Here is a 27,460-nt window from a genome sequence, read left to right as displayed (position 1 = left end):
TTCAAAAGTTAACCCAACATTTACTTTAGTCATCAAAGTAATGAAGCTTCAAGGTAAACCTTTTAGACAAAATTAGAAATTTTATTATTGATCTTTTGATTATAGATAGTGGCTGAATCATTATTTACTGATTCATTGTGTTTTACACTCAGTGAAAACTCTATAAGTGCCTATTACATGTAACTGCGATACAACAGAAGTCTTCAAATACATTGTGTCATTCTACTTTCACTATAATCCCATGAAGAAAAAAAGATGAATATTATTTTAACATATGACAAAACTATTATCACAGAGGTATCCAAAGGTTCTTCACATACTAAGGGTTGTGACTAAAACTGAAAATAGAAACACTGATGAAGCGTCTAGGATGCCTTCTATTATACTTCATACTGATACCATTCTTAGCAGGGAGATTTGTATGAACCTGCATTGTTAACTTTTTAATTAAAACTGCCTATCCAGGGCTTCCCTGGTGGCACAGTGGTTGAGAGTCCGCCTGCCGATGCAGGGGACACGGGTTCGTGCCCGGGTCCGGGAAGATCCCACATGCCGCGGAGCAGCTGGGCCTGTGAGCCATGGCCGCTGAGCCTGCGCGTCCGGAGCCTGTGCTCCGCAACGGGAGAGGCCACAACAGTGAGAGGCCCGCGTACCACACACACACAAAAAAAACAACAAAAAACTGCCTATCCACTGAACTATTTTAGCTATTCAATACACAGGGTCTCTCCCCAGCTCCCAATCCCCATCCAAAAACTTTCTTGCCACTCCTTCTTTTGTCAAAACATAAAATCCTTTGTTGCATCATCTCCTATTGCTGAGACTGAAATGTAGCACCATCAATTACAAGTATCTCTGAAATAATGCCAATATAAAAAGAGAGCTCCAATTCTAGCAAAGGAAAATATGAACACAAAATACTTTACTTGGTTATTCTTTTTTTTAAATTATTTAATTGTTTATTTTTATTTTTGGCTGCATTGGGTCTTCATTGTCGCACGCAGGCTTTCTCTAGTTGTGGCTAGAGAGTTGTGATGAGCAGGCTTCTCATTGCTGTGGCTTCTCTTCTTGCAGAGCATGGGCTCTAGGCACACGGCTTTAGTAGCTGCAGCACGTGGGCTCAGTAGTTGTGGCTCGTGGGTTCTAGAACGCAGGCTCAGCAGTTGTGGTGCACGGGCTTAGTTGCTCTGCAGCATGTGGGATCTTCCCAGACCAGGGCTCGAACCCCGTGTCCCTTGCATTGGCAGGAGGATTCTTAACCAATGCGCCACCAGGGGAGCCCTCCTTGGTTACTCTTGAACGTTAATTCTGCCCTACAGCATTCTAAAACATAACTCCTGAAAACCTACCACAATGATCTCTGGAATAATACCAGCAAAAATCCAGCATATCCTCAACCTCTTCTCTGAATTTTGTATCCTTTGCCCTGTTCCTCTAAATGAAGTATGGCTCTTCTTCAAAAACACTGTTTTTTGCTGGTAACCTCTCAAATTATGACTGTTTTCCTTCCCAGATTCCTTGTACTACTGGGCTTAGAGTTGGACTAGGTCTCTCTCTATTCCCCACTGCACAGACCATACTCCCTCCTTGATCATCCATCCTACCTCAACCACGCCCCTCCCCTCTCCCTGGTTATATACTTTCTCCATATCCTCGATTTCAAACACTTCACTCCTGGAACACTACCTCCTACATTTCCAGCTCACTCTGACATATTCAAGCTGGACCAATCGATCAACCCCCAACCCAGGGCCTACAACTTTTCATTGTTGTTCTATTATACTACAATTGCACTATAAAATATGTAAAGCTAGAAAAGCAATTTGCAAAAATGCTAATGAAAATTATCCAACAGTGGTGCACTGATGTATGTTTCCTAAATTTTCCAAGAATGAACATAAATACCACTTTTAAAATAACACTGAAGGTTTTTTAAAAATAAAAAAGTTAATGGAAGAGGGAAGGTGGGGTGGGATGAATTGGGAGACTGGGGCTGACATATATACACTACTACGTATAAAACAGGTATGACCTAAATGGGAAGGAAATTTTAAAAAGAGTAGATATATGTATACGTATGACTGATTCACTTTGCTGTACAGCAAGAAACTAATGCAACACTATAAAGCAACTATACTTCAATAAAAATTAATTTTAAAAAAGTTAATGGAAGAAAATTACCTTTAAGTAATTGTTCTTATCTTACCCTTCATCTAAGTTATCCTTCCTTTAAATCATTTCCTACTCTTACTGGCTAAATGCACATTGAGACAGCATAGCTAAGAATGGCTTAAATTACTATATAGTGGTATGAGTGGGAGGGATGTGAAAAGGATGTTATGAAAGTCTGCCAAAATGAAAAGATTTTTTAAAAAATCAGCCTAGTCAACATTTATCAGAATGGAGGCATTAAAACAAATGTCATATTGTCTTAAACAAAACAAAACAAAACAAAACCAGTACCTACTATTTCCCAAAATCAGTGCTGTTTCATGAATTCTCTCATTTCATCATTAGCACATCACTATAAGTTATGTAAATACTGTTAAACTTATTCTAATTGAGGAAGCAGTGTTAGAGAATTAAGTAACTTGCCCAATGAAATATAAATACAAGTGATCAAAACAAGGATTTCTATGTAATCTGTCTCCCTTATGTAACAATACTGTGTATGTAACACAAGAACATTTTGTAAAGTAACCATTAAAAACGCACTGATGGGGACTTCCCTGGTGGCGCAGTGGTTAAGAATCTGCCTGCCAATGCAGGGCACATGGGTTCGATCTCTGGTCTGGGAAGATTCCACATGCCGCAGCGCAACCAAGTCTGTGCACCACAACTACTGAAGCCCGCACGCCTAGAGCCCATGCTCTGCAACAAGAGAAGCCACAGCACCGTGAAGCCCATGAACCGCAACCAAGAGTAGCCCCTGCTCACTGCAACTAGAGAAAGCCCCTGCGCAGCAATGAAGACCCAACTCAGCCATAAATAAATATCATTCACTTATTTTTTTTTTTTTTTTTTTTTTTCGTACGCGGGCCTCTCACTGTTGTGGCCTCTCCCGTTGCGGAGCACAGGCTCCGGATGCGCAGGCTCAGCGGCCATGGCTCACGGGCCCAGCCGCTCCGCGGCATATGGGATCCTCCCAGGCCGGGGCACGAACCCGTATCCCCTGCATCGGCAGGCGAACTCTCAACCACTGCGCCACCAGGGAGGCCCCCACTTATTTTTTAAAAAATGCATCGATGGGGCTTCCCTGGTGGCGCAGTGGTTGAGAGTCCGCCTGCTGATGCAGGGGACACGGGTTCGTGCCCCGGTCTGGGAAGATCCCACATGCTGTGGAGCGGCTAGGCCCGTGGGCCATGGCCACTGAGCCTGCGCGTCCAAAGCCTGTGCTCCGCAGCGGGAGAGGCCACAACAGTGAGAGGCCCGCGTACTGAAAAAAAAAAAAAAAAGCAGCGATGATGTAAATTTTATTAAGTCAAGATGTAGAGTATTTTCAAGTTTGGAAAATTGGTAGTAATAATGAATAAAATATTTTTATAATATTCAACATTATGTAAACATACTTCTTTATCTTGGAAAAATATATCCTTTTGTTATCAAATTTTCCTGTTTTTCCTTAGCTTCAAGATTTCAATAAATGAACTTATCTAAAAGTTAAATTGGGAAATTTCTTACAGAAAACAACTTTCTACATATTTACAGGATATTTCTAAATCCATTATATTAAATGTAAAAACATCAGAAGCAAGCTTCATTCTTAAAATAGAGAATGATGCTACATGATCATAGGGCCATAAATCATAAATACATTTAGGTACACAGTGAAAACTCTGATAATTGATACTAAAACTTTTCATTTAATATGCTTTTTAACATAGATATATTAGTTATGAAAACAATTCATCAACAAATGGAATTTAAGTTATAAGTCAATCTTCTAAATTTAATGCACCTTTTAGAAAACAAAACAAATATGCTGCGCCTAACAAGCAGAGTTCACATCACTGAATACTCTGATGATTAAAATAAGAATTATTACAGGAGACTAAGGATTATTTTTTATTAGATGAAACTTTTAAATTCTAAAACACAGACTTATAGTGGCTGAGGAAGATTCCAAGTAAAAAAAGCTAAACCTCTGTAGTATAGTAGGGTTTAGAAATTCAATCTGTAGAACTCACTTCTACAAAAGTGAGAATAGAGTAAATGTATTAAATCTCTAAGGTTTATAGGTTGCTTACGATCCGCAAATTTCTGGAAGAAGAAATAATATTCGAAGTTACTAATGAGAAAATCTATCATGACATACTCTATATATTCACATATTTACATAATCCTATCTTTTTTTTTAAGTAGTAAATTCAAATAATTTACTTACTCAGGTAAAACTACCATCACAACAACAAAAACAGAAGACAATATAAAAGTACTATCCTCTGTGACTTCCCTGATGGTACAGTGGGTAGGACTTTGCGCTCCCAATGCAGGGGGCCGGGGTTCAATCCCAGGTCCGGGAACTAGATCCCACGTGCAGGATGCAACTAAGAAGTTTGTATGCCACAACTAAAAGAGCTTACATGCCACAACGAAGACCGGTGTGCCGCAGCTAAGACCCGGAGCAGGCAAAATAAATAAATACATACATAAATACTAGGAAAAAAAAAGTACTATCCTCTAAAATTAGCTTCTTCCCCCCTCCCCAACAGAGAAAAGGCTACTGTCCTCCTAACAATAACATCTACAAATAGATGGACAGTCTCTCAAGAAACAAATGAAAATAAAACCAATTGATTTTAATATACTACTAAAAACTAGAATCCTTAATTAAAAACCTAGTAATGGATTACCACTAAAATAAACAATAAGAGCATCAAATCCTAACCACTAGACCACCAGGAAGCATCTAAAATAAACAATGAGAACAAAATAATTGGATAGATTTACAAAAAACACTTTTTACATTCTTTTTAAAATATATTTTCCTTCCCTCCTGTCTTTAAAAAATAGTTTATTCCTTTGTATTGAGCAAATGAATAACATTATGACTGAATGTATAAAACTCATCTGAAAATAATGTTTTTAGGAATACCTTAATTACCTATTCCCATCAGGATGGAAAAAGTAGACATGATAACTCCAAGATTTCAGGGCTTAATTCCCCGTCATGTTGCTCCAAAGTATGAAATAGCTTCCAAGAGCCCCAGTTGTAAGCTGGGAAGAATCTCTGTACCTATAATCACACAGTGACCACACTATAAATTAGACTTCTGTAGTCATCTCATCACTCAATTTACATTTTAGCAGCTTAATGGGTATACTTTAGGGTTTTTCATTTGTTCTAGAATAAGATATTAAAACCTCAAAAAAGATAGCAAATATTACCCTTACTTTAAAGCCCTCTATTAGCTTCTCGTGAGACAAGAATAAAGTCTAAACTTATGCTAGTTGACAAAAACCCTAAAGATCTAGTTTCTGCACTCTTCTCAACCTGCTACAACTACTAGTACCTTACTCTACAGATTGGTACTATGATTTTCTTCCTGTTCCTAAAACATACCAGGCCCATTCTGATCTCATGGTAGAAAAGAAGCAGAAGATAAAGTTTTATTGCAATGATTAAAAACAGGAATGGGGCTTCCCTGGTGGCGCAGTGGTTGGGAGTCTGCCTGCCGATGCAGGGGACGCGGGTTCGTGCCCCAGTCTGGGAAGATCCCACATGCCACGGAGCGGCTGGGCCTGTGAGCCATGGCCGCTGAGCCTGCGTGTCTGGAGCCTGTGCTCCACAACGGGAGAGGCCACAACAGTGAGAGGCCTGCATACAGCAAAAAAAAATTAAAAAAAATAAAAAAATAAAAAATAAAATAAAATAAAAACAGGAATGAAATACAATGTCTGAAACCTAAAGAAATGTCAAGAGAAAGGAAGATGGACAGACTAATCTCTGGAGCCATGCTTTAACTCTTTAAGAAAACAAATCAAATGTCAAAGAGCTGGAAATACAAGTGTCACGAGGAAACCCAACAGATTGGCCCAGGGTAATACAAGTTGTCCTACTACTTCCAAATGTACATTACCTATCCAAGCTGTACGAACTTTTTAAAAGTTCAGAAATATGCATCCAACGTACATTCTAGGTAAGTATAATGTAGCAAGACCAACAATGAATAAAGAGTACTGAGAATTATTATTTATAATCTAAGAAAGATACCGAAGAACTTTAATTTGGATGATGAATTTATGTAAGTGATTCCATGGAAGATACGGAATGATGTTCAGTGTTCTGCATCATTACTTTTCAGGTCATATATTATAGCACAGAGAGTATATTCTTTGGCAGCAAGAACACTGAGACCTTGAATGGTAAAATTTCTTTGAGCCTCAGTTTTCAAATTAGCAAAACAGAGGTAATAATGAATACTTTAGATGGCTGTTTTAAGGACTAAACGTGATAATGTAAGAAAAGAATTCAACAAAGTAACTGACACATGTTGGCTTCTTCTTTTTGTCCTTGACCTTAAAGTATGATGTACTTCATAAAGACTAAAAAGAAAATGTTTGGCTAGAGATTTGTCACCATGATCACGATTGCACTGCACTGAAATATCAGAAAGAGAAAGGATATGTAAAATGAAGTTATTGAGAAAAACAGTGAATTTAATTTTAAAAAGAACCATCAGAGAAATTGGCCAATCTCATTCAAAAACAAGAGAGTGAGAAGGGGGAGGGGAGGACACAGACACACTAATATTTTTAACCTTGGCTTTTTTATAATCCAGTGGTTAAACACATTAACTTTTAACGTTTATTTAACATTTTAACATAAAATTTAAAAATGATCTCTCCATATGAAAAGAAAGGAATTTGTTATTGGAACACAGCAACATGTCTATTTATCTTTCAAAAACAGGTAAAGAAGAAGGATTACTGAGCAGCAGAGATGCCAGATATCCAGAAATCCACAAACGTAAGCGTGATAACATGGCAATTTGGGAAGGAGAATAAACAGAAGTAATAATACTTATAAGTATATAACAGAAATTGGCCATATGGAGAATTTTTTCTTAACATTAAATTTTAAAGTGACACAGAGGCAGTACATACGGATAAAAAGAAATATCAACAATGAAATGGGTGAAAAGAAATAACCAACAAATTTAGGCAATCCAATTTGAAACTGTAAGTCATTGCTATTTACCAGTTGCAATGGATAAGGATCGGTACAACATAATTCTTGCTCCCAAGGAGATTTACAATCATATTTCAAAAGGATTGCAATAAATATCTAGATAGCAATCCTTATAAAAATAATACCATCATAAAGCTTTTTAAACTTAAGAAGTTTATATATGTATGTACATTTTCTCAATTAACTTTTAACATCTAAATTCTCTCAGTTCAACCCTATCAAGTAGATATTAGGTACATTTTACAAGTGAGAACTCTAAGACCCAGAATGATGGGGCTTCCCTGGTGGCGCAGTGGTTGAGAGTCCACCTGCCGATGCAGGGGACACGGATTCATGCCCTGGTCCGGGAGGATCCCATATGCCACGGAGCGGCTGGGCCCGTGAGCCATGGCCACTGAGCCCGTGCGTCCAGAGCCTGTGCTCCGCAACGGGAGAGGCCACAACAGTGAGAGGCCCGCATACCACAAAAAAAAAAAAAAAAAACAAAACTAAGACCCAGAAAGATTAAGTGAGCTATCCAACATTACACAGTCAGCATTTGGCAGAGCCAGAACTCAAACTTGAGTCTACTATTATAGTACCATACAGCTCCAAAAGTAAGTATTATTCAACAATGTGGATGAGAGACCAAAGAGCAAAAGTTAGTTTTTAATTATACAGATGTGGATAATTCTAACGAGAAACGGTAGAAGATATTCCCTATGAAAATACGAACTCTACTAGTAAAAGTAGTAACTTACCAATATTTTATTTCTCAGGGCCTGATACATTTTAGGAACTTAAATAATTTCAGTGGATTGAATTAATGAAGGTGATGAGTGAGTGAAACAGTATGACTACATATAGTTTTCAGATGCCAGATTTTAGAAGGACATATATAAATAATGGAAGGAGGGAAATGTAACTAAGAGTGTTTATAAATTAATATCATAAACTTTATAATAATAATATAAGTTAGAATAAGCTAAATTTTATAAATAAAACAAAGGAAAACCAAACAGGTCCATTGGCTGCATAAAAGTAAGAGGATGAACTAGGAAGAAACAAGAATATTGCATGGAAAAGATGATGTAATGTTAACAGATGCAGAGAGAATAAAGAACTACTCACACCTTCTCTTTTGCATCCATCTTCTCCACCAAGGAGAATTGAGTAGAAAACTGGAAAAGGTAGAAGAAACATAGTTAAAAAGTAAATGAAGTTGAAATGAGTAAAGAAGACAGTAAGAGAATACCTAGCCACTTTTTAAATTAGTTTTTGTCTACAGAGCCTGTATTAGGCATGCACCCCTAATGTGTATAATCTGTAAAACATCGTAAGAAAGCAATTTCTAAAATGCACTGATACTGAAAAGAAAAAAATTTAAGAGAATTATGTATCAAAAAAGCATGTACCCTTTGAGTTTAAAACACTTTTGACAATCCATTAATGTCAATCTGTATCCAAAGTACAAAAACTATTGTTTGAAGATGGCTTGTACGCACTAAAAAAATAAAAAGGTTACTCCTGGAGCATATTTTTTTTTCGCTATAAGTGATCCTCAACTTTTTATCAGTAAACTTCTTCTTTTTAGGTAGGCTAGTATAACACTAGATGTTTATTAAAATATTGCATAGAAAGATTCTGAAAATATTTTTAGGAATAAAATTTAAAAATATGAGATCATTAATAAATAATACAGCACAACCAGGTACTCATAGCTGGATTAATCACCATAATTTATATTATTTACCAAGAACTAGAGTAAAATTGAATGTCTTCAAAAGTAATCCACAGTGCTCTATCCTCATACTTTAATCAAGACAGATGACTCAATAGGATTCAAATTTAAGAATAATAATTAACATGCTGGATGATAACATGAAGTTTCAAAACAATTTCAACAGATTGGAAAATGGGTAGAATCAACTAATATTAAAACAACAGCAATAGAAGTGATAGCTGACTTCATGAAATAAAAGAGGCTTAGCTTAAGCTAAAGCCAGAATTTGGGAAAGCTGATAAACACTCCAATTTACAGCAGAGAAGCCCCCAAAGGGTCAAAAATTGGTTGAGGGTAAAGTAGGGCTAATAGGAAGAATTACATTAGTCTATTTAAGCAACAGTCAGACCCACAGATCTCTCCCTGGCTCTAGCTTAGCAACCGTCTCCTCTCCCACTTTGGCAGAAAAAGAGTTTTTAGAAAAAGGTTATCAGGGGGTCTCTGGATCAAGGACCATATTACTTTGTATTATTTATAAAATAATATGAGATTATTACTGAAATAGGACGATGAAGTTACAGTATACATAATGAAATATGTTGAAAACCAACCCCATCCCTCCCACTCCCACTCTTTTTTTACCTCAAAGTGTTTAACTTTTGAGAGCCAGGGAAAAGACTGGTTTACTTCTATGGGAAACCTGACCAGTTTAAGATAAAAGACACCCAAATACACAGACATTAGGGATCCCCCAAGGACGTGGCCTGATCTCCAAACAGGCAGGACTACGGTCAACAAACCCTGCCCACATGCTCAGAGTTCCCAAAGTGCTTTTTAATTGTTATGCTATTAAGTATGAGTAGTCAAAAAGAATCATCAAGTATTTCATGCGGGGAAAACATCGAATATAAAACCTAGAGACTAAATTACACAGAGAAAAAAGTGACTAGAAGAAAACAAGACTCTGAAGGGAGAAGAAAACAAAGAAGGAAAAAATCACACAAAAACTAATATTAATAGTCTCAATAATATAATAGAAACAACATAACATAATTAAAACACAGAGAGAAATAACAATTTTAAATGGTTATTTAAAAATAACCACTCGGAGAACAAACAAGTTTAAGGAAAATAAATTAAGAGAGCAGAAATGAAAAACACAACAAAAAGTTTAGACTATAAAGTTGAAAATTTTTCCTACTCATAGAACAAAAAGAACATAGGCAAAGAAAAGATATGGTAGAAAGAGGACCAGTATGGTCCCATATCCCAACACAAAAGTTCCATAAAAGAAAAAAATAATTCAGAAAAGAGGGAATTAAGGAAACAATTCAAGAAAATTTCTCAGAACTGAAACTCCCAAATTCCCATATTGAAAAGCAACTCTTGAAGAGCTACGCACACAGATGAAAAGGCATGTACATCTAGAAATGTTACTGTGAAATTCCCAAGCACAAACAAAAGAGAAGATTCTACACACTTCTTTCTTGTAAAAGAATAAAAAAGCAGAATGGGGCTTCCCTGGTGGTGCAGTGGTTGAGGGTCCACCTGCCGATGCAGGGGACGCGGGTTCGTGCCCTGGTCCGGGAAGATCCCACATGCCGCGGAGCGGCTGGGCCCGTGAGCCATGGCTGCTGAGCCTGCGCGCCCGGAGCCTGTGCTCCACAACGGGAGAGGCCACAACAGTGAGAGGCCCACACACCACAAATAAAAAAAAAAAAAGCAGAATGATATGACTTGTCAAAAGCAACATCAGAATCTGGAAGATATTATATCAATGCTTTCAGAACTCTCTAATCCAGAATTTTATATCCAGTCAGATGTGAGTCAAGTTTGAGGGTGGAATACAAATACTTTGAGATGAACAAGCCATTAAAAAATGTCCAAACAGGCAGTCTTTTTAAAGAAATTACTGTAGGATATATTCCACCAATACAAGAGAATAAACCAAGACATGGAATTCAGGAACATAATCTGATAAAAAAAAAAAAAGAGAGAGAGGCAAAGGAAGTACAGTGCCTCACATAAAGTAAGCTTTATATAAGCCTGTTTCGTAACTGTTTTCCCTGCCTCTGAAACAGAGCAAGACCCGGTAGGGCCCTCCTGGGTACAAATCCTTTCCTTGTCCCAGTTTCCTGTCAGTAGGAAATAGGCTTCATTCAGCCTCCTTGACCTTCCGTGAGTTCCAAAGGGCAGATTCAAACAATTGCTAATCAGGGAAGAGAGGCAATGCAGAAACAAAGGAGGAGCAGTAAAGAAACTAGTGCAGCAATAAAGCAGAGTCCTGATTCCTCCTCAAGGAATATACATAATGATACCTTTGAGCTCTTCTGCAGGAACTAAGGCCCCCACCCAGGTGGAGGATGGTAACTTCAGACTGAGCACAAGATTCCTGGAACACCACCCTGTTACCTCACCACCAACTAATCAGAAAAAAGTCTGCACACAGTGGAAGACAACTAAGACTCTGATCCCCACCTCCCTGCACGCCCCCACCCCAACCCGTGATTCTTCCTTTAAAAACTTTCATTGTTGAGCTGAATCTTCAGAGTTGGTTTTTGGACGTGAGTTTGCCATCTCCCCAGGCTGTGAGCCTCCTGAATAAAGCAACCTTTCCTTTCCAACCAATGCTTTTCGCTCAAGTACTGCCTTGAGAGCAGCTGAACCTGAGGTCAGTAACCCCTCCCATCACATTTTTTCTCCAGCTTACCTAATACCACCAGACTAATTTTCTTAGAACAGTTCCTTTCATCATCTCACTTTAATAACGTAAAATATGCATGACTACCTTGTGAATCAAGATGAAGCTCCTACATCTCACATTCATAGGTCTCTATTACGTATTCCAAGGGTCAGCAAATACAGCCCATAAGCCAATCACCTGTTTTATTTATTTATTTGTTTGTTTGTTTTATATTTTTGGCTGCATTGGGTCTTCGTTGCTGCACAAGGGCTTTCTCTAGTTGCAGTGAGCAGGGGCTACTCTTCGTTGTGGTATGCAAGCTTCTCACTGTGGTGGTTTCTCTTATTGTGGAGCACGGGCTTTAGGCGTGCAGGCTTCAGCAGTTGTGGCACGCAGGCTCAGTCGTTGTGGCGCACTGGCTTGGTTGCTCTGCGGCATGTGGGATCTTCCCAAACCAGGGCTCGAACCCGTTTCCCCTGTATTATCAGGCAGATTCCTAACCACTGCACCACCAGGGACGTCCCCAATCACCTGTTTTTGTTCGTAAGTTTTTATTGAAACACAGCCACCCTCATTAATGTATGCATTGTCCACGGATGCTTTCTCACTTTGATATCAGAGTTGACTGGCTGTGACATAGTCCATAAGGTCCACAAAGCATAAAATGTTTACTATTTGGTCCTTTAAAGGAAATGTTTGCTGATCCCTGACCTAGTTCAATCTCTTATCTGTATCAATCCCATATACATATTTAACATGTCTAAAATGGAACTCACCTTTTATTCAGATACTTGCTCCTCTCAACTTCATTATTTTATTAATATTCAATAAATATTTATTGAGGCCAAACACTGCTCTAGTAAGTTGGTAAAACAGGAGGGGAAAAATAGAAAGCCCCAACTCTTACAGAGCATATTTTCTTTTGGAGGGCAATAAACCAAAAATAAAAAGTATACACATAAGTATATGTCAGTTGGTGATAAGTGCTATGAAGAAAAACAGAGGTATCTAGGATGATAGAATGACAGAGGATTGGGGTGCTATTTTAGATATCACAGCCTTTCTAATGAGGCAACATTTGAATAGAGTCTTGAATTAGAAAGTGAACCACAGGAATGCTTTGAACCACAGGAATGCTTTAGGGGAAAAGCAATCCAGGAGCAGAGGGAACTCAACCCCAAGAGTGAATGCCTCTTTAAATTTGTACCCTAAGTACCTCACTTGTCTCACTCTAGTCCCAAATCCTGCTGTCAATGACTCATATACATCCATAAAGACCTCCTACTAATCAAAAAGAAAAAGACAATCCAGTTGCATAAGACTTGATCAGGGACTTCAAAAAAGAGGATATATATCCAAACAGCCAATAAGCATATGAAAAGGTACTCAACAAATTACTCACCAATGAAATTCAAATTAAAATTACAGTTAGATACTATTACACACCCATGAGAATAGCCAAAACTTCCAAGTGAATATAACTTTATACAAAAGCCAAAAAACCTGGGAACAACCCAAATACCTGTATTTGGAGAAGAGCTCAATAGTGATGTATTCGCGCAATGAAATATTTCATGGCAATAAAAAGAATAATTTCTGGTAGATGCAATAACATTAATGAATGAATTAGTTTCCCAGGGCTGCATTAATATATCACCAAAACACTATCTATTGGGATAGAAATCGGATAAGCGGAATAGAGAAGCAGTATAAACTGGGAGTGAAACCAAGCAGGACCCTGTGGGGCTCCGAGGCATGGAAGCCTTTCTGTGGCCCCCATTTCTTGTTTGTAGGGAATAGGCTTCAGCCTCCATGACCTTCCCTGAGTTCCAAAGGGCAGGTTCAAACAGTTGCTAAAGATGCAAAAACAAGGGAGAAGCAGTCAAGAAACAATAGTGCAGCCTTGGGGCAGGGTCCTGGTTCCACCTCAAGGGATACACATAACAGTATCTTTGAGCTCTTCTGTAAAACTAAAACGCCCAACAAATGGAAGATGTTAACTACTTTTGATAACCGTGAGAATGACAGAAGCTCACCAGGAGACCACCTGAGGCCAGATTAAAGGAATGAATGCAGGCTCTGCACATACCCTGATCCTTATCAGCCACCCCACCCCTTGAACCATTGCTATAAAACTCATCACCAAATCCCCCAGGTTGGGACACAAAGTTTTGAGGGCAATAGTCCACTGTGTCCCCCTTTGCCTGGCAAAGGCTGAGTTTCAGCATCAGGGAGGGGTACTAAGGTAAGTGTAATGTCTTGGAGACATTCTATTCTGTATTTTGATCTTGGTGGTAGTCATATGAATAGACAAAAATGTATTTTTTTAAAGATCAAAGAATGAAACTGAGTCTTCCAAAACCTGAGTTTCCCTGCCGAGATTATGATTAACCTCTCTATCCAAAACTTTATCCCCTTTCTTCTCCTACCCCTGCTCCCCTCAGGATTGAGGAGTATCAAAGAAAAAGGGGAAATGAAACCAAGCAGGACCCTTCAGGGTCCCCCCTCCCAGGTACAAAAGCCCCTCCGTGATCCCTGTTTCTTGTTTGTAAAAAAAAAAAAAAGGTCTTAGTCTTCTAGGCATTCCCCGAGTTCCAAAGAGCAGTCTCAAGCAGTTACTAATTAGGAAAGAGACAAATGAAGAAACAAAGGAAAAGCTGTCAAGCAAGAAAAATGATGATAGCTGAAACAACAGTTCAGAGGTAAAACAGAATCTTAGTTCCTCCTCAAGGGATATACAAAACAACTTGACCCAGACTGGTTAGAACCAGAAGGTTGATGTTTAAGATTCCCAAAACAACACCCTGCTATCTCACCATAAAACAATCGGAAGAAAGTCCACAGGCTGCAACCCTCATTCTAAATGTTGCCTTAAAAGACCCTTCCCTGAAAGCCATTGGGGAGTTCAGGTCTTTTGAGCATGAGCTGCTTGTTTCTGCTTGCTTGCTGCCCTGGAATAAACACTGAACTTTCCTTTACCATGACCCAGTGTCAGTGGATTGGCTTGCTGAACAGCAGGTGAGCAGACCCAAGCTGGGTTCAGTAAGAAGAACAGAATATATTCTGTACAACATGGCTTAATTAAAAGAAATAAGGATAAGACCACAACACAGAGCAGAAACATCAAAATAATCACAAAATAGTTGCTAAATAATTATTGAAAGACTGACTAGTTCAGAGCTATCTTAAGACTTAAACCATTTTAATCAGACAGACTAAAAGACATATTTCCAAATACTTACTCTCATCTTTCAATACATGTGTTTATGTATTTATCTTAAAGAGATAATGCGAAAATAGGTCAAAGACAAGCACTCTTCAATATTCTGATGTCACAGAATTATCTGGACTGTAACAGGTCTGGTGCTAAATACCGAAATAGATTATTTTATTTGTGTTTTGCCATCTTAAATATATAATTTAGCGATGAAGTAAACTTACCTCTGTTTAATAATATCTTAAAAATATGACATATTCTAGCTTAATATGTATAGATTTTTAAGAATGGTTTTCCTGAGGAGAGAGTAACAGAATAGACACAACCTCATATTGCAGGAAATTTTTATGTAGACAGTGGCAACTATTGGGAAGGAGCAAATACTTAGACTAATTTAGTAAAATAGTTGGTTAAACTCCTTTCTGGTGGGAAAAAGGCCCTTCACAGCTGCCTTAGGTTGAACTATTTTTTTTTTGTTTTGCTAGGAGACAAAGAAAGAAATCAGGAGGTAAGATAATGGCAGAGGCTCTGTATGTGTGCTGTGTGTGTGTATGTGTCTGTGTGTACGCATATGAGACAGAGAGATAATCTAAATAAAGAAATCTAAATAAAGCAATTCTTTTAACTTTTGCAAGCATTTAACTTTTGTCCCTCAAGTCAGATTAAAAGGTGAATTAGAAGACAGTCACAAATATCTGTGATGAAAATTAGAGAATTTCAAAATTACAAAACCGATAAATCCCAGATCAATGAAGAAAAATAAAAGATTGACTGATTCTATCCAAATCTGAGAGAGAACCTGAGTAAAGAGTGATCAATAAATACTGAAAGACTGAAAAGTTCACACTTTTACAAAGATATTTAGACTTCTTAAAATGTACGCTGAATACTATATGTTCTAAAATTATTAGTAATTAAGAAAACCTTATCTACTGAACTTTCTTATTGAAGAGTTCTTTGTTTTAATTTTAAGAAGCACACGAGGGCTTCCCTGGTGGTGCAGTGGTTAAGAATCCGCCTGCCAATGCAGGGGACACGGGTTCGAGCCCTGGTCCGCGAAGATCCCACATGCTGCGGAGCAACTAAGCCCGTGCACCACAACTACTGAGCCTGCACTCTAGAGCCCGCATGCCACAACTACTGAAGCCCGTGCACCTAGAGCCCACGCTCCGCAACAAGAGAAGCCACCTTAAATGAGAGGCCTGCGCACCACAACAAAGAGGAGCCCCCACTCGCTGCAACTAAGAAGAAAGCCTGCGCACGGCAACAAAGACCCAATGCAGCCATAATTAATTAATTAATTAATTAATTAATTAATTAATTAATTTTTTTAAAAAAGCACATGACTGTGTGTTGTATTTTCTGATTTAGAATTTTCAGTTTAAAGATCTCAAGGCTAACCAGATCACCTAAGGTTAGGTGCTCAAACCTTCCTCACAGCTTCTGCATGGTTCTTATAATATGACCACCCTCCCCAAAAATGAGTGTGATTCTAGTATTTAGAGATACAAGAAGGATACAAATGAAAAGAAAAAACACTTTATCAAATATACAAAAAAAAAAAATTATTCCGACATTGGAAGAAAAAAAGCCAGCTGTGTTGGATGAATTGAAAAACAACAGCTTAGTTTTCCCCAAAAGGCTTTAGGAGTAAATTTGATTAGATGCATTTTCCCCTGCTGCTGCCCACACTGCAACCTAATCCCCTCTTTTTAAGACACAACTCCATTTCAATGGTTTTGAAAATGAGTAAATGTAGCAGTATGGATATGAATAAGAACATGGTTACTTACCATATCTCACTTAAAAACGTAATTTTTCTACATATAAAGTGACTTCACCAAAACTTTAGTACCAGTATGTATAATATCACAGGCATAATGAAGATAAGCTTCATTAGAATTTTACTTATAAGTTTTAGTGTCCTATCCATATACATATTTTTTAAAGCTACCAGCTTACTAATAACTTTCCCCACCTAATAAAATTTCATGTGACTTTTATCAGAAAGCACCAATATGAAAAGTTACTGTAATTTGATAACATTACTGGAGAAATAATTATCTATTTTGTTTTCTTTAAAGCTTTTATATACAAACATAAAAAATTGGCTTTCACTTGCAGTTCAATTGGTATTGGCCATTAAGTTTGGTTCATGTGGATTCAGAAAAACTATAGCACAGATGTTTTGTTTTTTAAAGTTTTGGTTTAGCATAGTTATTCTTAGAATACCTGATGACTTTTTAAAAAGCCTTTTTATTTTTTTAAGGTGAAATGTAAGTGTATACCAACTCATCACAAATTGTAATCCTTTATTTTAAAGAACTAGTTCAGTATATAATCTTAAGGCATACACAATTGTTACAAAACCAAAAAATAGAACTACATGTAAATTATATTTCTTCAACTTTCCTTAAAATAAAATATTTTTGCCAAATCTGACACAACAAAAAACAACTATAATGCCCTATGGAACAGCAGCACCTGCAAGGAAAAGATCCACTCTGGCAACTGCTGGTACTATCAATTCAACACTTGATTCCCAAACATTATAGTATTCCTTTTCCCCCTTCCTACACACTCAAAGGATGTAACTGAAGAAAACAGAGCTTAGAGTGTTCATGCCAAACCCCCACACTACACAGCTGGATCTCTTACACACTCTAAAAAAGGCTGTCCTTCAGACAACAGGCTTAACACACATTTATGCAGCATCCTGCTCCTAGTTAGGAGTTCCAGATATGATAACTATTCAGTGACACATTTAATCTCTATTTAAAAATTCTATATTTTTTGAAAGATACTAACAATCAAATAAGAACACTAAAATAAGAGAAATGTGCAATGTTTAAACTGCACAAGGAATAATATGACCAAGGCAAAAGAAACATGCTTTAATCCTTAATGACAATTAATTTCATAGGCAAATTTTTAAATAAAAAAAGTAAAATCTTATTCACTCAACAGATAGGATTTTCTTGTTTTGTTTTTTTACTGAAATAAACGAACACATTTTTAAATTACCTGAACTGTAATCCATGATTGAAGAAAAATAACATACCTCATTCTGTCAATATTTTCCAATGTGTTCTTAGTATTTTAGAAAGCTTTTGATATTATGAAAAAAAGTTTAAAATTTCCTTGGCCTGTTACTAAACCACTAAAGGCCTGTCAAGTAACAGGGGGAAAACTGTCTACTTGGCTGATCATGCTGTGCTGGCAATTTCTCAAACATCTGTTAAAGGTTAGATTTCCAATGCATGAAACCAATCAATAGAACTACACAATTCTCCTAGCCCTATAAGAAGCTAAACACAGAACACTATTTTACATAAGTAATGAAACATAACCTTAGCTTTGTAATAATAACTTGTAGCAAAGTCTATCCCTTTCTTATCACAGATTTCATACATTTAAAATTATTGTAAAATTCTATTTGCATTTTATTCTAAAATGTTTATTATATTCATGAAATATGTATATAAAACTCTACATTCGGGGCTTCCCTGTGGCACAGTGGTTGAGAGTCCGCCTGCTGATGCAGGGGACACGGGTTCGTGCCCCGGTCTGGGAGGATCCCACATGCCGCGGAGCGGCTGGGCCCGTGAGCCATGGCCGCTGGGCCTGCGCGTCCGGGGCCTGTGCTCCGCAACGGGAGCGGCCACAACAGTGAGAGGCCCGCATACCGCAAAAAAAAAAAAAAAAAAAAAAAAAAAAAAATCTACATTCAATTTGGTAAAAAATACATAATTGATTTTTTAATTTCACACTCCACAGAGGTGCTATATGTCCAAATGAAATTTTAGGGATAATTGTAACATAACAATAAATATTTATAGCTATTATTTTTTTATAAATATGAAAATTGTAATAGGTCACTTAATTGAGTGATTCATTTTGCAACAAATTCACATTAGTAGATGACTGAGTTTATAAAAAGATATAATGTTGAAACTAAATTTGTCACAGAAACATTCAGATTTTTCTATGATCATAGAGACTGATGTCACTTACTCTGAAAAACTTTTGACCCAAGTCATCTTAAACACATTCTATATGCTACAACTTTGGGAACTTGATCATTTAAACGAGTAATGAAACACAACAGATCACCAAAGAATAAGATTTAAATGTCATAAGAAGAATTCTCAATGCACATATATAGATGAGGTACTCCTTTACTGGGTCTTCAGTTTTTGTGTTTGTTTTTGTTTTGTGGTACAGGGGCCTCTCACTGTTGTGGCCTCTCCCGTTGCGGAGCAAAGGCTCCGGACGCGCAGGCTCAGCGGCCATGGCTCACGAGCCCAGCCGCTCCGCGGCATGTGGGATCTTCCCGGACCAGGGCACGAACCCGCGTCCCCTGCATCGGCAGGCGGACTCTCAACCACTGCGCCACCAGGGAAGCCCGGGTCTTCAGTTTTTTAAGAGCAGAAATATTAAAGCCAAATTTAAAAGTTACTTTTCCTTTCAAAGTACCACACTAGTGTTAATTACTCAAACTGCTGCCAAAATTTTGATAAACATACTAAATCTACAAATGATGATAAATATAAAGAACGTGCCTTTTTATATAAGCCTGCCCAATAATGAATGGACAGTTTTAAATCTCAGATTGAAACACTTTGTCAAAAGGCTCTCAGAAAATTAGTGACCGATGTTTAAATGATCAAGTGACTATTGGAAGCTTTTTAAAAAAAACTTAATGTCAACATTTTTATATGGTATAGGATCTTCTCTCATATAAAAATATGCTAAAGCTACTAGAAAATAGATGGATCATAAAACTTTACCTGTGATTACACCATATACTAAGGAACTTCCATCATATTATAGACGTAAATTACTTCCTTCCAAACAATGAAAAATAGAGAACTTACTTCTACCCAGACTATCACTAAAAAAAGTTGGGTCTTAAACAATCCAATACTTCAGTTAGTCAACTGAAATAAGCCAGGTTATTGTCAAATAAGAACCACATCACTTTCCTGTGTAATACAGACAAGTTTTTATTTTTCAATGAACTCAACTATTATGATTGTTATTTTGCTCTAATAACCTTCATTGCTTTATACAGATTTACAATTTAACTCCAAAGAAAGCCTAAGATTGAGACTACATTAAATATTTTACAAGAATATCATCACAGAAAGGTAACAAGTTTCCAGGTAATGCTGATGCTACTGGTTTGCCGACCACACAAAATTACCATACTAAAGGATACCTGTAACATGCATCCTGACAAAATATCTAATCTATACTGCACACTGTTTTCCAATTAATCTCCCATTAACAACACTTAAAAAGCTCTAAACGTTCTTCACAAACCTCTCCATGATCTTCCACTGCCAAGAGCATAACATACAAATTTATTAAGATCTGTACTGAAGGTTTTACAAGAAAGAAAATCATTTGTCTTTTACTCTCATTTTTCTTTGATGGCTCAAGGGAACGTCTGTCTACATAATATGTTTTAAAGCCTTGCTAAAGCCACTCAATATTTTCTATGTACTAATGTATCAGACACTACCAGGAGCTGTGTTACAAACAATACAAGCTACCTCTACCTGAAGGACACATATGCAAACAAATAATCAAAATATCAACACCATGTAGGAGTTTCTGCTTCCTATATAATTCATACCACCATCATTACCATTGCTGTGACAATTAAAAATCTAGATAAAATATATTTCAAGTTTAGGTTTTTAAAAGCCAAGGGTCACAAGATAAAAAGGAAAAATTAAGCCAAGAACTTGAAGAGGTGAAAAACACAGAGATAAATAAAGCATTGTCAGTTACTTTTGTCCTAAGGTTGAAAAGCCAAGCAATATACTTACTTGATGCCCTCCCCCGGCTGTATCTAATGAAGTCCAAATCTAGGGCCCATGAAAAGTAAGGACCATGGTTACCCCTTAAGTGAGTTAGAACTCTAAAAGGCTGTATCCCAGAAGAGTAACCCGGAATGAAATCACCTCTTTCACGGTAGGAAGCCCAGCTTTGAGTAATCAAGATGGCTCAGAAAATCTCAAATCACACTTAGAATAAGATAGTTAATGGTGTTGGTACATAGAAAAGTCTGGCACTGTCTTAAAGAGTTAAACATATAACTACCATACGACCCAGACATTCTAATGCTAGGGAGTTTTTTCCAAGAAAAATGAAAGCATATTTCCATAGCAACTTTAAATGAACTAATGATCCACATAACAATATGGATGTATCTCAAAATAATTATGCTAAGAAAAGAAGCCAGACAAAACAGAACATATACTATATGACTATATTTGAGCAAAATTCTGGAAAATGCAAACTTGTCTATAGTGACAAAAAGCAGTGAGTAGTTTCCTGAGATTGCAGAGTGGGAGTGGAGATTTACAAAGAGATTCCAGAGAAATTTTGGGGATTATGAGGTGTTTTTTTTTCTTTTTTTTAAATTGAAGTATAGTTAACATAACAATATTATATTAGTTTCGGGTGTACAGCACAGTGATTCAGTATTTTTACAGATTACACTCCCATTAAAAGTTATTACAAGATAATGGCTATAATTCCGTGTTGTACTATACCCCTGTTACTTATCTATTTTATACATAGAAGTTTGTATCTTGAATTCCATAACCTTATCTTGTCCCTCTCCCTATCTCTCTCCTCACTGTTAATCAATAGTTTGTTTTCTAAATCTGTGAGTCTATTTCTGTTGTGCTATATACATTCCTTTTATTTTTTAGATTTCACATATAAATGATATACAGTATTAATCTTTGTCTGATTTATTTCACTAAGCATAATATTCTCTAGGTCCATCCACATTGCTGCAAATGGCAAAATTTCATTTGTTTTTAAGGCTGAATAATAATATTCCACCCTGTGTGTGTATGAGTACATACAGATGTATATGAAACAAGATGTGTTTATTTTCTTGATTATGTTAGTTTTATCTTGGAATCGTGTATCTTTATATATGTCATTTAAATATGTACAGTTTATTGTATCTCAGGTATAGCTCAACAAAGCTGCTAAACATTCTTAGATCAAAAAAAAGCACAAACCAAAAAATTTTCATCTTTTTTCACTGAAAATTTTCTTAACTGTATCTTAAAGAGGATTATTTAAGAATAGTAGGAAAAGGGATGAGAAAGGTAAACCTGAAGGACTGAAAAACAAATGTTCACCCAATTCAAATGCAATACAAGACAATACAAAATAGAAATGTGTGTACACATATTTGTGTTCACACTGAGAAAAGATTGGGAAAAGCAGCATAAGAAGCATTTGCATTTCTAAGAAATGAACAATATAAGAGAGGGAAAATACTGTAACCTAGTCATACATGCCCATTTAAGTCCATGTAAACCATGCCCAGAGACTGCAAACTGAATGCTGTCAAAAAGACTGTTGATTATTTCTGCTTAAGCAATCTGAACTGCAGTGTAACAACTAAGGTTTTCTATTTTCTTTTCTGATCCCCTTTTAAAACTCAACATCTCCAGATTCCTTTCCCTAAAACACACACTATAATAACTGTAGACCTCTGTGCAATCCCTTGAGAGTTCCCTTTTTCTAACAGTCTAAATTCCTTAGGCTAGCATTCAAGAAACTCCATAAATTCATCGTTCAAATCTTCAAAGCTATACTACCTCTTCACAGAGACCAATTAATCTTCTTCTAGTATTAAAAAGTCCTTCCTCTCTCTTACCTTTGCCTCTGGCTCTCATAATCCCTTTTGCCTAAAACATTCTGCTCACACTGCTCCCTATACCAATACCATAATCTTTGAAATATCAATTAAAATCTCATATCCTCTGTGACACACTCAGCCTGGACAAAAATATTTACTTCCGGGCTTCCCTGGTGGCACAGTGGTTAAGAATCTGCCTGCCAATGCAGGGGACACAGGTTTGAGCCCTGGTCCGGGAAGATCCCACATGCCACAGAGCAGCTAAGCCCGTGTGCCACAACTACTGAGCCTGCGCTGTAGAGCCCACGAGCCACAACTACTGAAGCCCACGCGCCTAGAGCCCATGCTCTGCAACAAGAGAAGCTACTGCAACGAGAAGGCCTCACACAGCAACGAAGAACCAACGCAGCCAAAAATAAATAAAAAAAAATTATTAAAAAAATAAAAAAAATTTACTTCCGAACATTTGATTCAAGTATTTGCAAGGGGTATAAATCATTTCCTGACCAGTATCTTTAATCATTCAACATTTATACTTTACACTTATTATCTACCACAGTGCCTTTCATATATTAATATATTTGTTGTTTCTTTATAAGTGCCAATATATAACACATTGCTATTTTGGTCAGGTTCACTTTCATTCACTAAAATGGACAAAATCCCTACTTAATAGCTGCTACCTTTGATTTATTATTAAATTTTTTTGAGAAAAGAAACATTTTTAATAGATTGAAAACATGAATACTGGGAGGGAATAACTGACTAAATCAAATAAATAGAAGAGAGACAAAATCAAACTTTAATATGGAGAGTTTACAGGATAAAAAATAAACCGTAAATGTCCAAAAAAATGGAGAACAAAAAAACCTGGAGGAGGAGAAATTTCTAATTCCTGAGGATTCATATGGAGTTCTAAGTTTTGGAATATTTTACTGACTCACAAAGCCCTTCTTAGTGACTCTCTAATACAGAGTGAGAATGACTTGAAGAGTAGTGTCAAAATGCTTAAGTACTCTCTAAACAGACACCCAATCTGGTAAAAATCTTAAGTTCTAGATTCAAAGCCAAAACTTTTAGATATTTTTATCTGTAACTCCTGAATACTTTTATGTTCCTCTATGAAAACACAGCTTTGTGAGATATTATTATTTATGAAAGAGGAAATAGAGAGGGATGAAAATGGCGGAGTAGGAGGACATGAAGCTCACCTCCCCGGAGAAACACATCAAAAATACATCTATATGTGGAACAATTCTCACAAAAAACTGACCAGAAACTGGCAGAACTCCTACACAAACAAAGCTGGAAGAAAGATTTCCACGTAACTGGGTAGGACAGAAAAAAAGCATAGTGTCGGGACTCCCACCCTTGAAAGGGATCTGAAAGGAAGAGAAGGTCTGCAAGGCAGACCCTCATCCTGGGGAGCAAGAGGGTGAAGCCACAGACGGGCGTCCCAGCCTCAGGGTCCTGCAATGAGGAGACAGGCCCCCGTGGGTGCTGGGAGAACCCCTGTGACAGACAGAAGGGCTGGAGAAGCACAGACTCTACTTTCGAGAAGTGTATATGTGCTGGCTTGCTAACAATCAGGGCGAAGAGAGCTTTTCACAGCTGTCTGCTGTCTCACCACACTCCCTGTTCCCGATAGGGCAAATGTCCCAGCCCTGCTCACTCCACACAACAGCTTGGCACGAGATCTGGGCTGCCTGGGTCCTGGGCAAAATGTCTATTTAGCTATAGTACAGAGACAGATGGAGGGGGGTGCCCCGCTTGGGTGTGGTCTGGGTAGGACAACAGCAGCAGCCATTGTCAGCACTCAGTCAGCACCCCAGGAACATGCTATGGTTCCTATCCCAGCTCTGCAGATACTCTGGCCCCTCCCACTCCAGCCCACAGCTTGGTACTGGACCTAGGGCAGACAGGTCCTGGGAAAAGACTGTCACAGAGGCAGCCCAGATCTCTGGCAGCAGTGTGGCCACCTCAATTCCTGCAGCCACAACACCTCAAGCCCCAGCCCCAGCATAGTAAATGCTCCACCTCCAGCTCCACACACTCCATGCCACAACCCTGCAGCAGATCTGGGACGAATATGACAGGAGAAGAGATGTGATTTGGGGCTGTGCCTGTGTCAAGCTGGAGACTCCTACACAGGTGGCACACTAGTCCTCTGTGAGTGCATGGGATGCACTTGCTTCAGCAATCCCCTCCTGTGGGACAGGGCATGCAATGAAGGGGAACAGAAACTTATCAAGCCCAAACCTCAGGGCTTCTACTCTGACAACTTGGGAAAATAAACCACCTGGACAGGGCCACAACAGCCAGGGAACAGAGAAGTCCCACCTCATACCCTGAACAGGCTTTAGATCCTCTGACACCAACCAAACACCCTATCAAAGTAATAATGGCCAACACATCCTGAGGAAACATGTACACCAAAAATACTGGACACAGTCTACACAGGGACACTCCCACATAAAAACACCCCCTCAAGACCACAATAGATAACTGCTTCTCCTAGATTTAGAGAGACAGAGAAAGTTAAGTAAGATGAAAAGGCAGAGGAACTACTCCTGATTTAAAAAGCAAGAGAAATCCCCTGAAAGAACAAATAATGAAACAGAACTCACCAGTCTATCAGACTCCTACTTCAAAAGGTGGTAATAAAACTGATAATTAAAGATTATTGATACGAATGCAAATCAATGTAACAAGGAACTAAAAACTATAAAGATGAACCAATCAAAAACAGGTGATTCAATATCTGAGATAAAAAGCAATCCAAGAGCAATGAAATGCTGACAAAATCGAAGCAAAGAATGAATACGTGATCTGGGAAACAGAATAATGGAAACATCCAATCAGAACAGCAGACAGAAAGAGAAGGGGAAAAAGTGAAAGCAACATATGACATCTATGGGATAATATAAAATGTGCAAACCAACACATAATAGGGGATACAGAAAGAGAAAAGTGAGAGAAGAGGATCAAAAATGTATTTTAGGGCTTCCCTGGTGGCGCAGTGGTTGGGAGTCTGCCTGCCGATGTAGGGGACACGGGTTCGTGCCCCGGTCTGGGAGGATCCCACATGCCACAGAGCGGCTGGGCCCGTGAGCCATGGCCGCTGAGCCTGGGCGTCTGGAGCCTGTGCTCCGCAACGGAAGAGGCCACAACAGTGAGAGGTCCGTGTACCACAAAAAAAAAAAAGTATTTTCATAAATCACGGCTGAGGGCTTCCCTGGTGGCGCAGTGGTTGAGAATCTGCCTGCTAATGCAGGGGACACGGGTTCGAGCCCTGGTTTGGGAAGATCCCACATGCCGCGGAGCAACCAGGCCCGTGAGCCACAACTGCTGAGCCTGCGCGTCTGGAGCCTGTGCTCTGCAACGAGAGAGGCCGCGATGGTGAGAGGCCCCTGCACCGTGATGAAGAGTGGCCCCCGCTTGCCACAACTGGAGAAAGCCCTCGCACAGAAACGAAGACCCAAGACAGCCAAAAAAAAAAAAAATAAACAAATGTGGGGTTTAAAAAAAAAAAAAAGAATTTTAAAAAAATTAGGAAAAACTGAAATTAAAAAAAAAAAAATACTGCTGAAAACATCCTAAATCTAAAGAAGAAAACAGATATACAGGTACAGAAAACAAAGAGGGTCCCAATGAACCCAAACAGACTCACACCAAGACATACTGTACTTAAAATGGCAAAAGAAAGGATTCTAAAGCCATCAAGAGAAAAAACCAAGAGTCTTTTACAAGGAAACCACTACAAGGCTATCAGCTGATTTCTCTGCAGAAACTCTGCAGGCCAGAAGGGAACAGCATGATGTATTCAAAGTCCTGAAAGGGAAAAACATGCAACCTAGGATATTCTACCTGGCAAGATTATCATCTAGAATAGAAAGAGAAAGAATTTTTCAGACAAGCAAAAACTAAAAGAATTCAGCAACCTACCCTAAAAGGAATGTTAAAGGGTCTTCTCTAAATGGAAAAGAGGCAAAGAATCTATAGGAGAGAAAAAAATCACAATAGGAAAGGCAAATGTACACTAAGGTTTGACCATCAGTTAAATAAGGCAGTACAGGGACTTCCCTGGTGCCGCAGTGGTTAAGAACCCACCCGCCAATGCAGGGGACATGGGTTTGATCCCTGGTCCAGGAAGATCCCACATGCCTTGCAGCTGCTGAGCCCGTGCTCCACAGCAAGAGAAGTCACAGCAATGAGAAGCCCGTGCACCACAACAAAGAGTAGCCCCCACTCGCCACAACTAGAGAAAGCCCGTGCGTAGCAATGAAGACCCAATGCAGCCAGGAAAAAAAAAAGGCAGCACACTGATTAAAAAACAAGTAAAAAATTGTAAAAACAATCATACCTACAATGAACAGTAAAAGGATAAACATGAAGATGTAAAAGAGGACTTCAAAATCACAAAATGTGGGGGAGGGGAGTAAAAAAATGTAGATTTTTTTTTTTAATGTGTTTGAATCTGAATGACTATCAGTTTAAAGCAGATACAGTTATGGGTCAATATACGTGAACTCCAAGTAACCACAAATCAATAACATACAACAGATTCACAGAAACCAAAAAGAAAGGAACTTAAGCACACTACAAAAGAAAATCATCAAACCACAAAACGAAAAACAAAAAAAGAAATGAACAAAGAACTATCACAAAAACCTGTAAAACAAGGATTAGAATGGTGATAAGTACATATCTGTCAATAATTACTTTAAACGTCGATGGACACGTCACAAGGATGGTTCAACATAGGCAAATCGATCAATGTAACACACCACATTAACCAAAGGAAAGACAAAAACCAAATGATCATCTCAAAAGACGCAAAAAAAAGCATTTGACTAAATTCAACATTCATTCATGATAAAAACTCTAAGTGGTATATAGGGAACACATCTCAACATAATAAAAACCATTTATTTATTATTTCTTTGGCTGCTTTGGGTCTTCATTGCTGCACGCAGGCTTTCTCTAGT

General features: G+C 38.0%; 1 protein-coding gene across 9 annotated transcripts in view; it reads right to left on the bottom strand.

Annotated features, from left to right (window-relative positions):
* The window catches only part of JMJD1C (jumonji domain containing 1C), a 331,205-nt gene that overhangs the window by 207,790 nt on the left and 95,955 nt on the right, over positions 1 to 27,460 (bottom strand). For 2 of the 9 annotated variants that reach the window (XM_082640253.1, XM_082640255.1), the window contains exon 1: positions 8,305 to 8,323. The exons of 6 other annotated variants lie outside the window; for them this stretch is intronic. In XM_082640253.1, the coding sequence (XP_082496379.1) occupies positions 8,305 to 8,322 (18 nt within the window). In that variant the 5' untranslated portion in view covers position 8,323. Of the gene's footprint in view, positions 1 to 8,304; positions 8,353 to 27,460 lie in introns of those variants that run through there. One more of the 9 variants, XM_082640258.1, reaches the window with a different exon arrangement.

The sequence above is a fragment of the Mesoplodon mirus genome (assembly GCF_964341445.2).
Source record: "Mesoplodon mirus genome assembly, chromosome: 2".
NCBI classification, from domain to species: domain Eukaryota; kingdom Metazoa; phylum Chordata; class Mammalia; order Artiodactyla; family Ziphiidae; genus Mesoplodon; species Mesoplodon mirus.
Note: the sequence above shows the minus strand (reverse complement) of the source record. Positions and strands in the feature narration are given on the sequence as shown.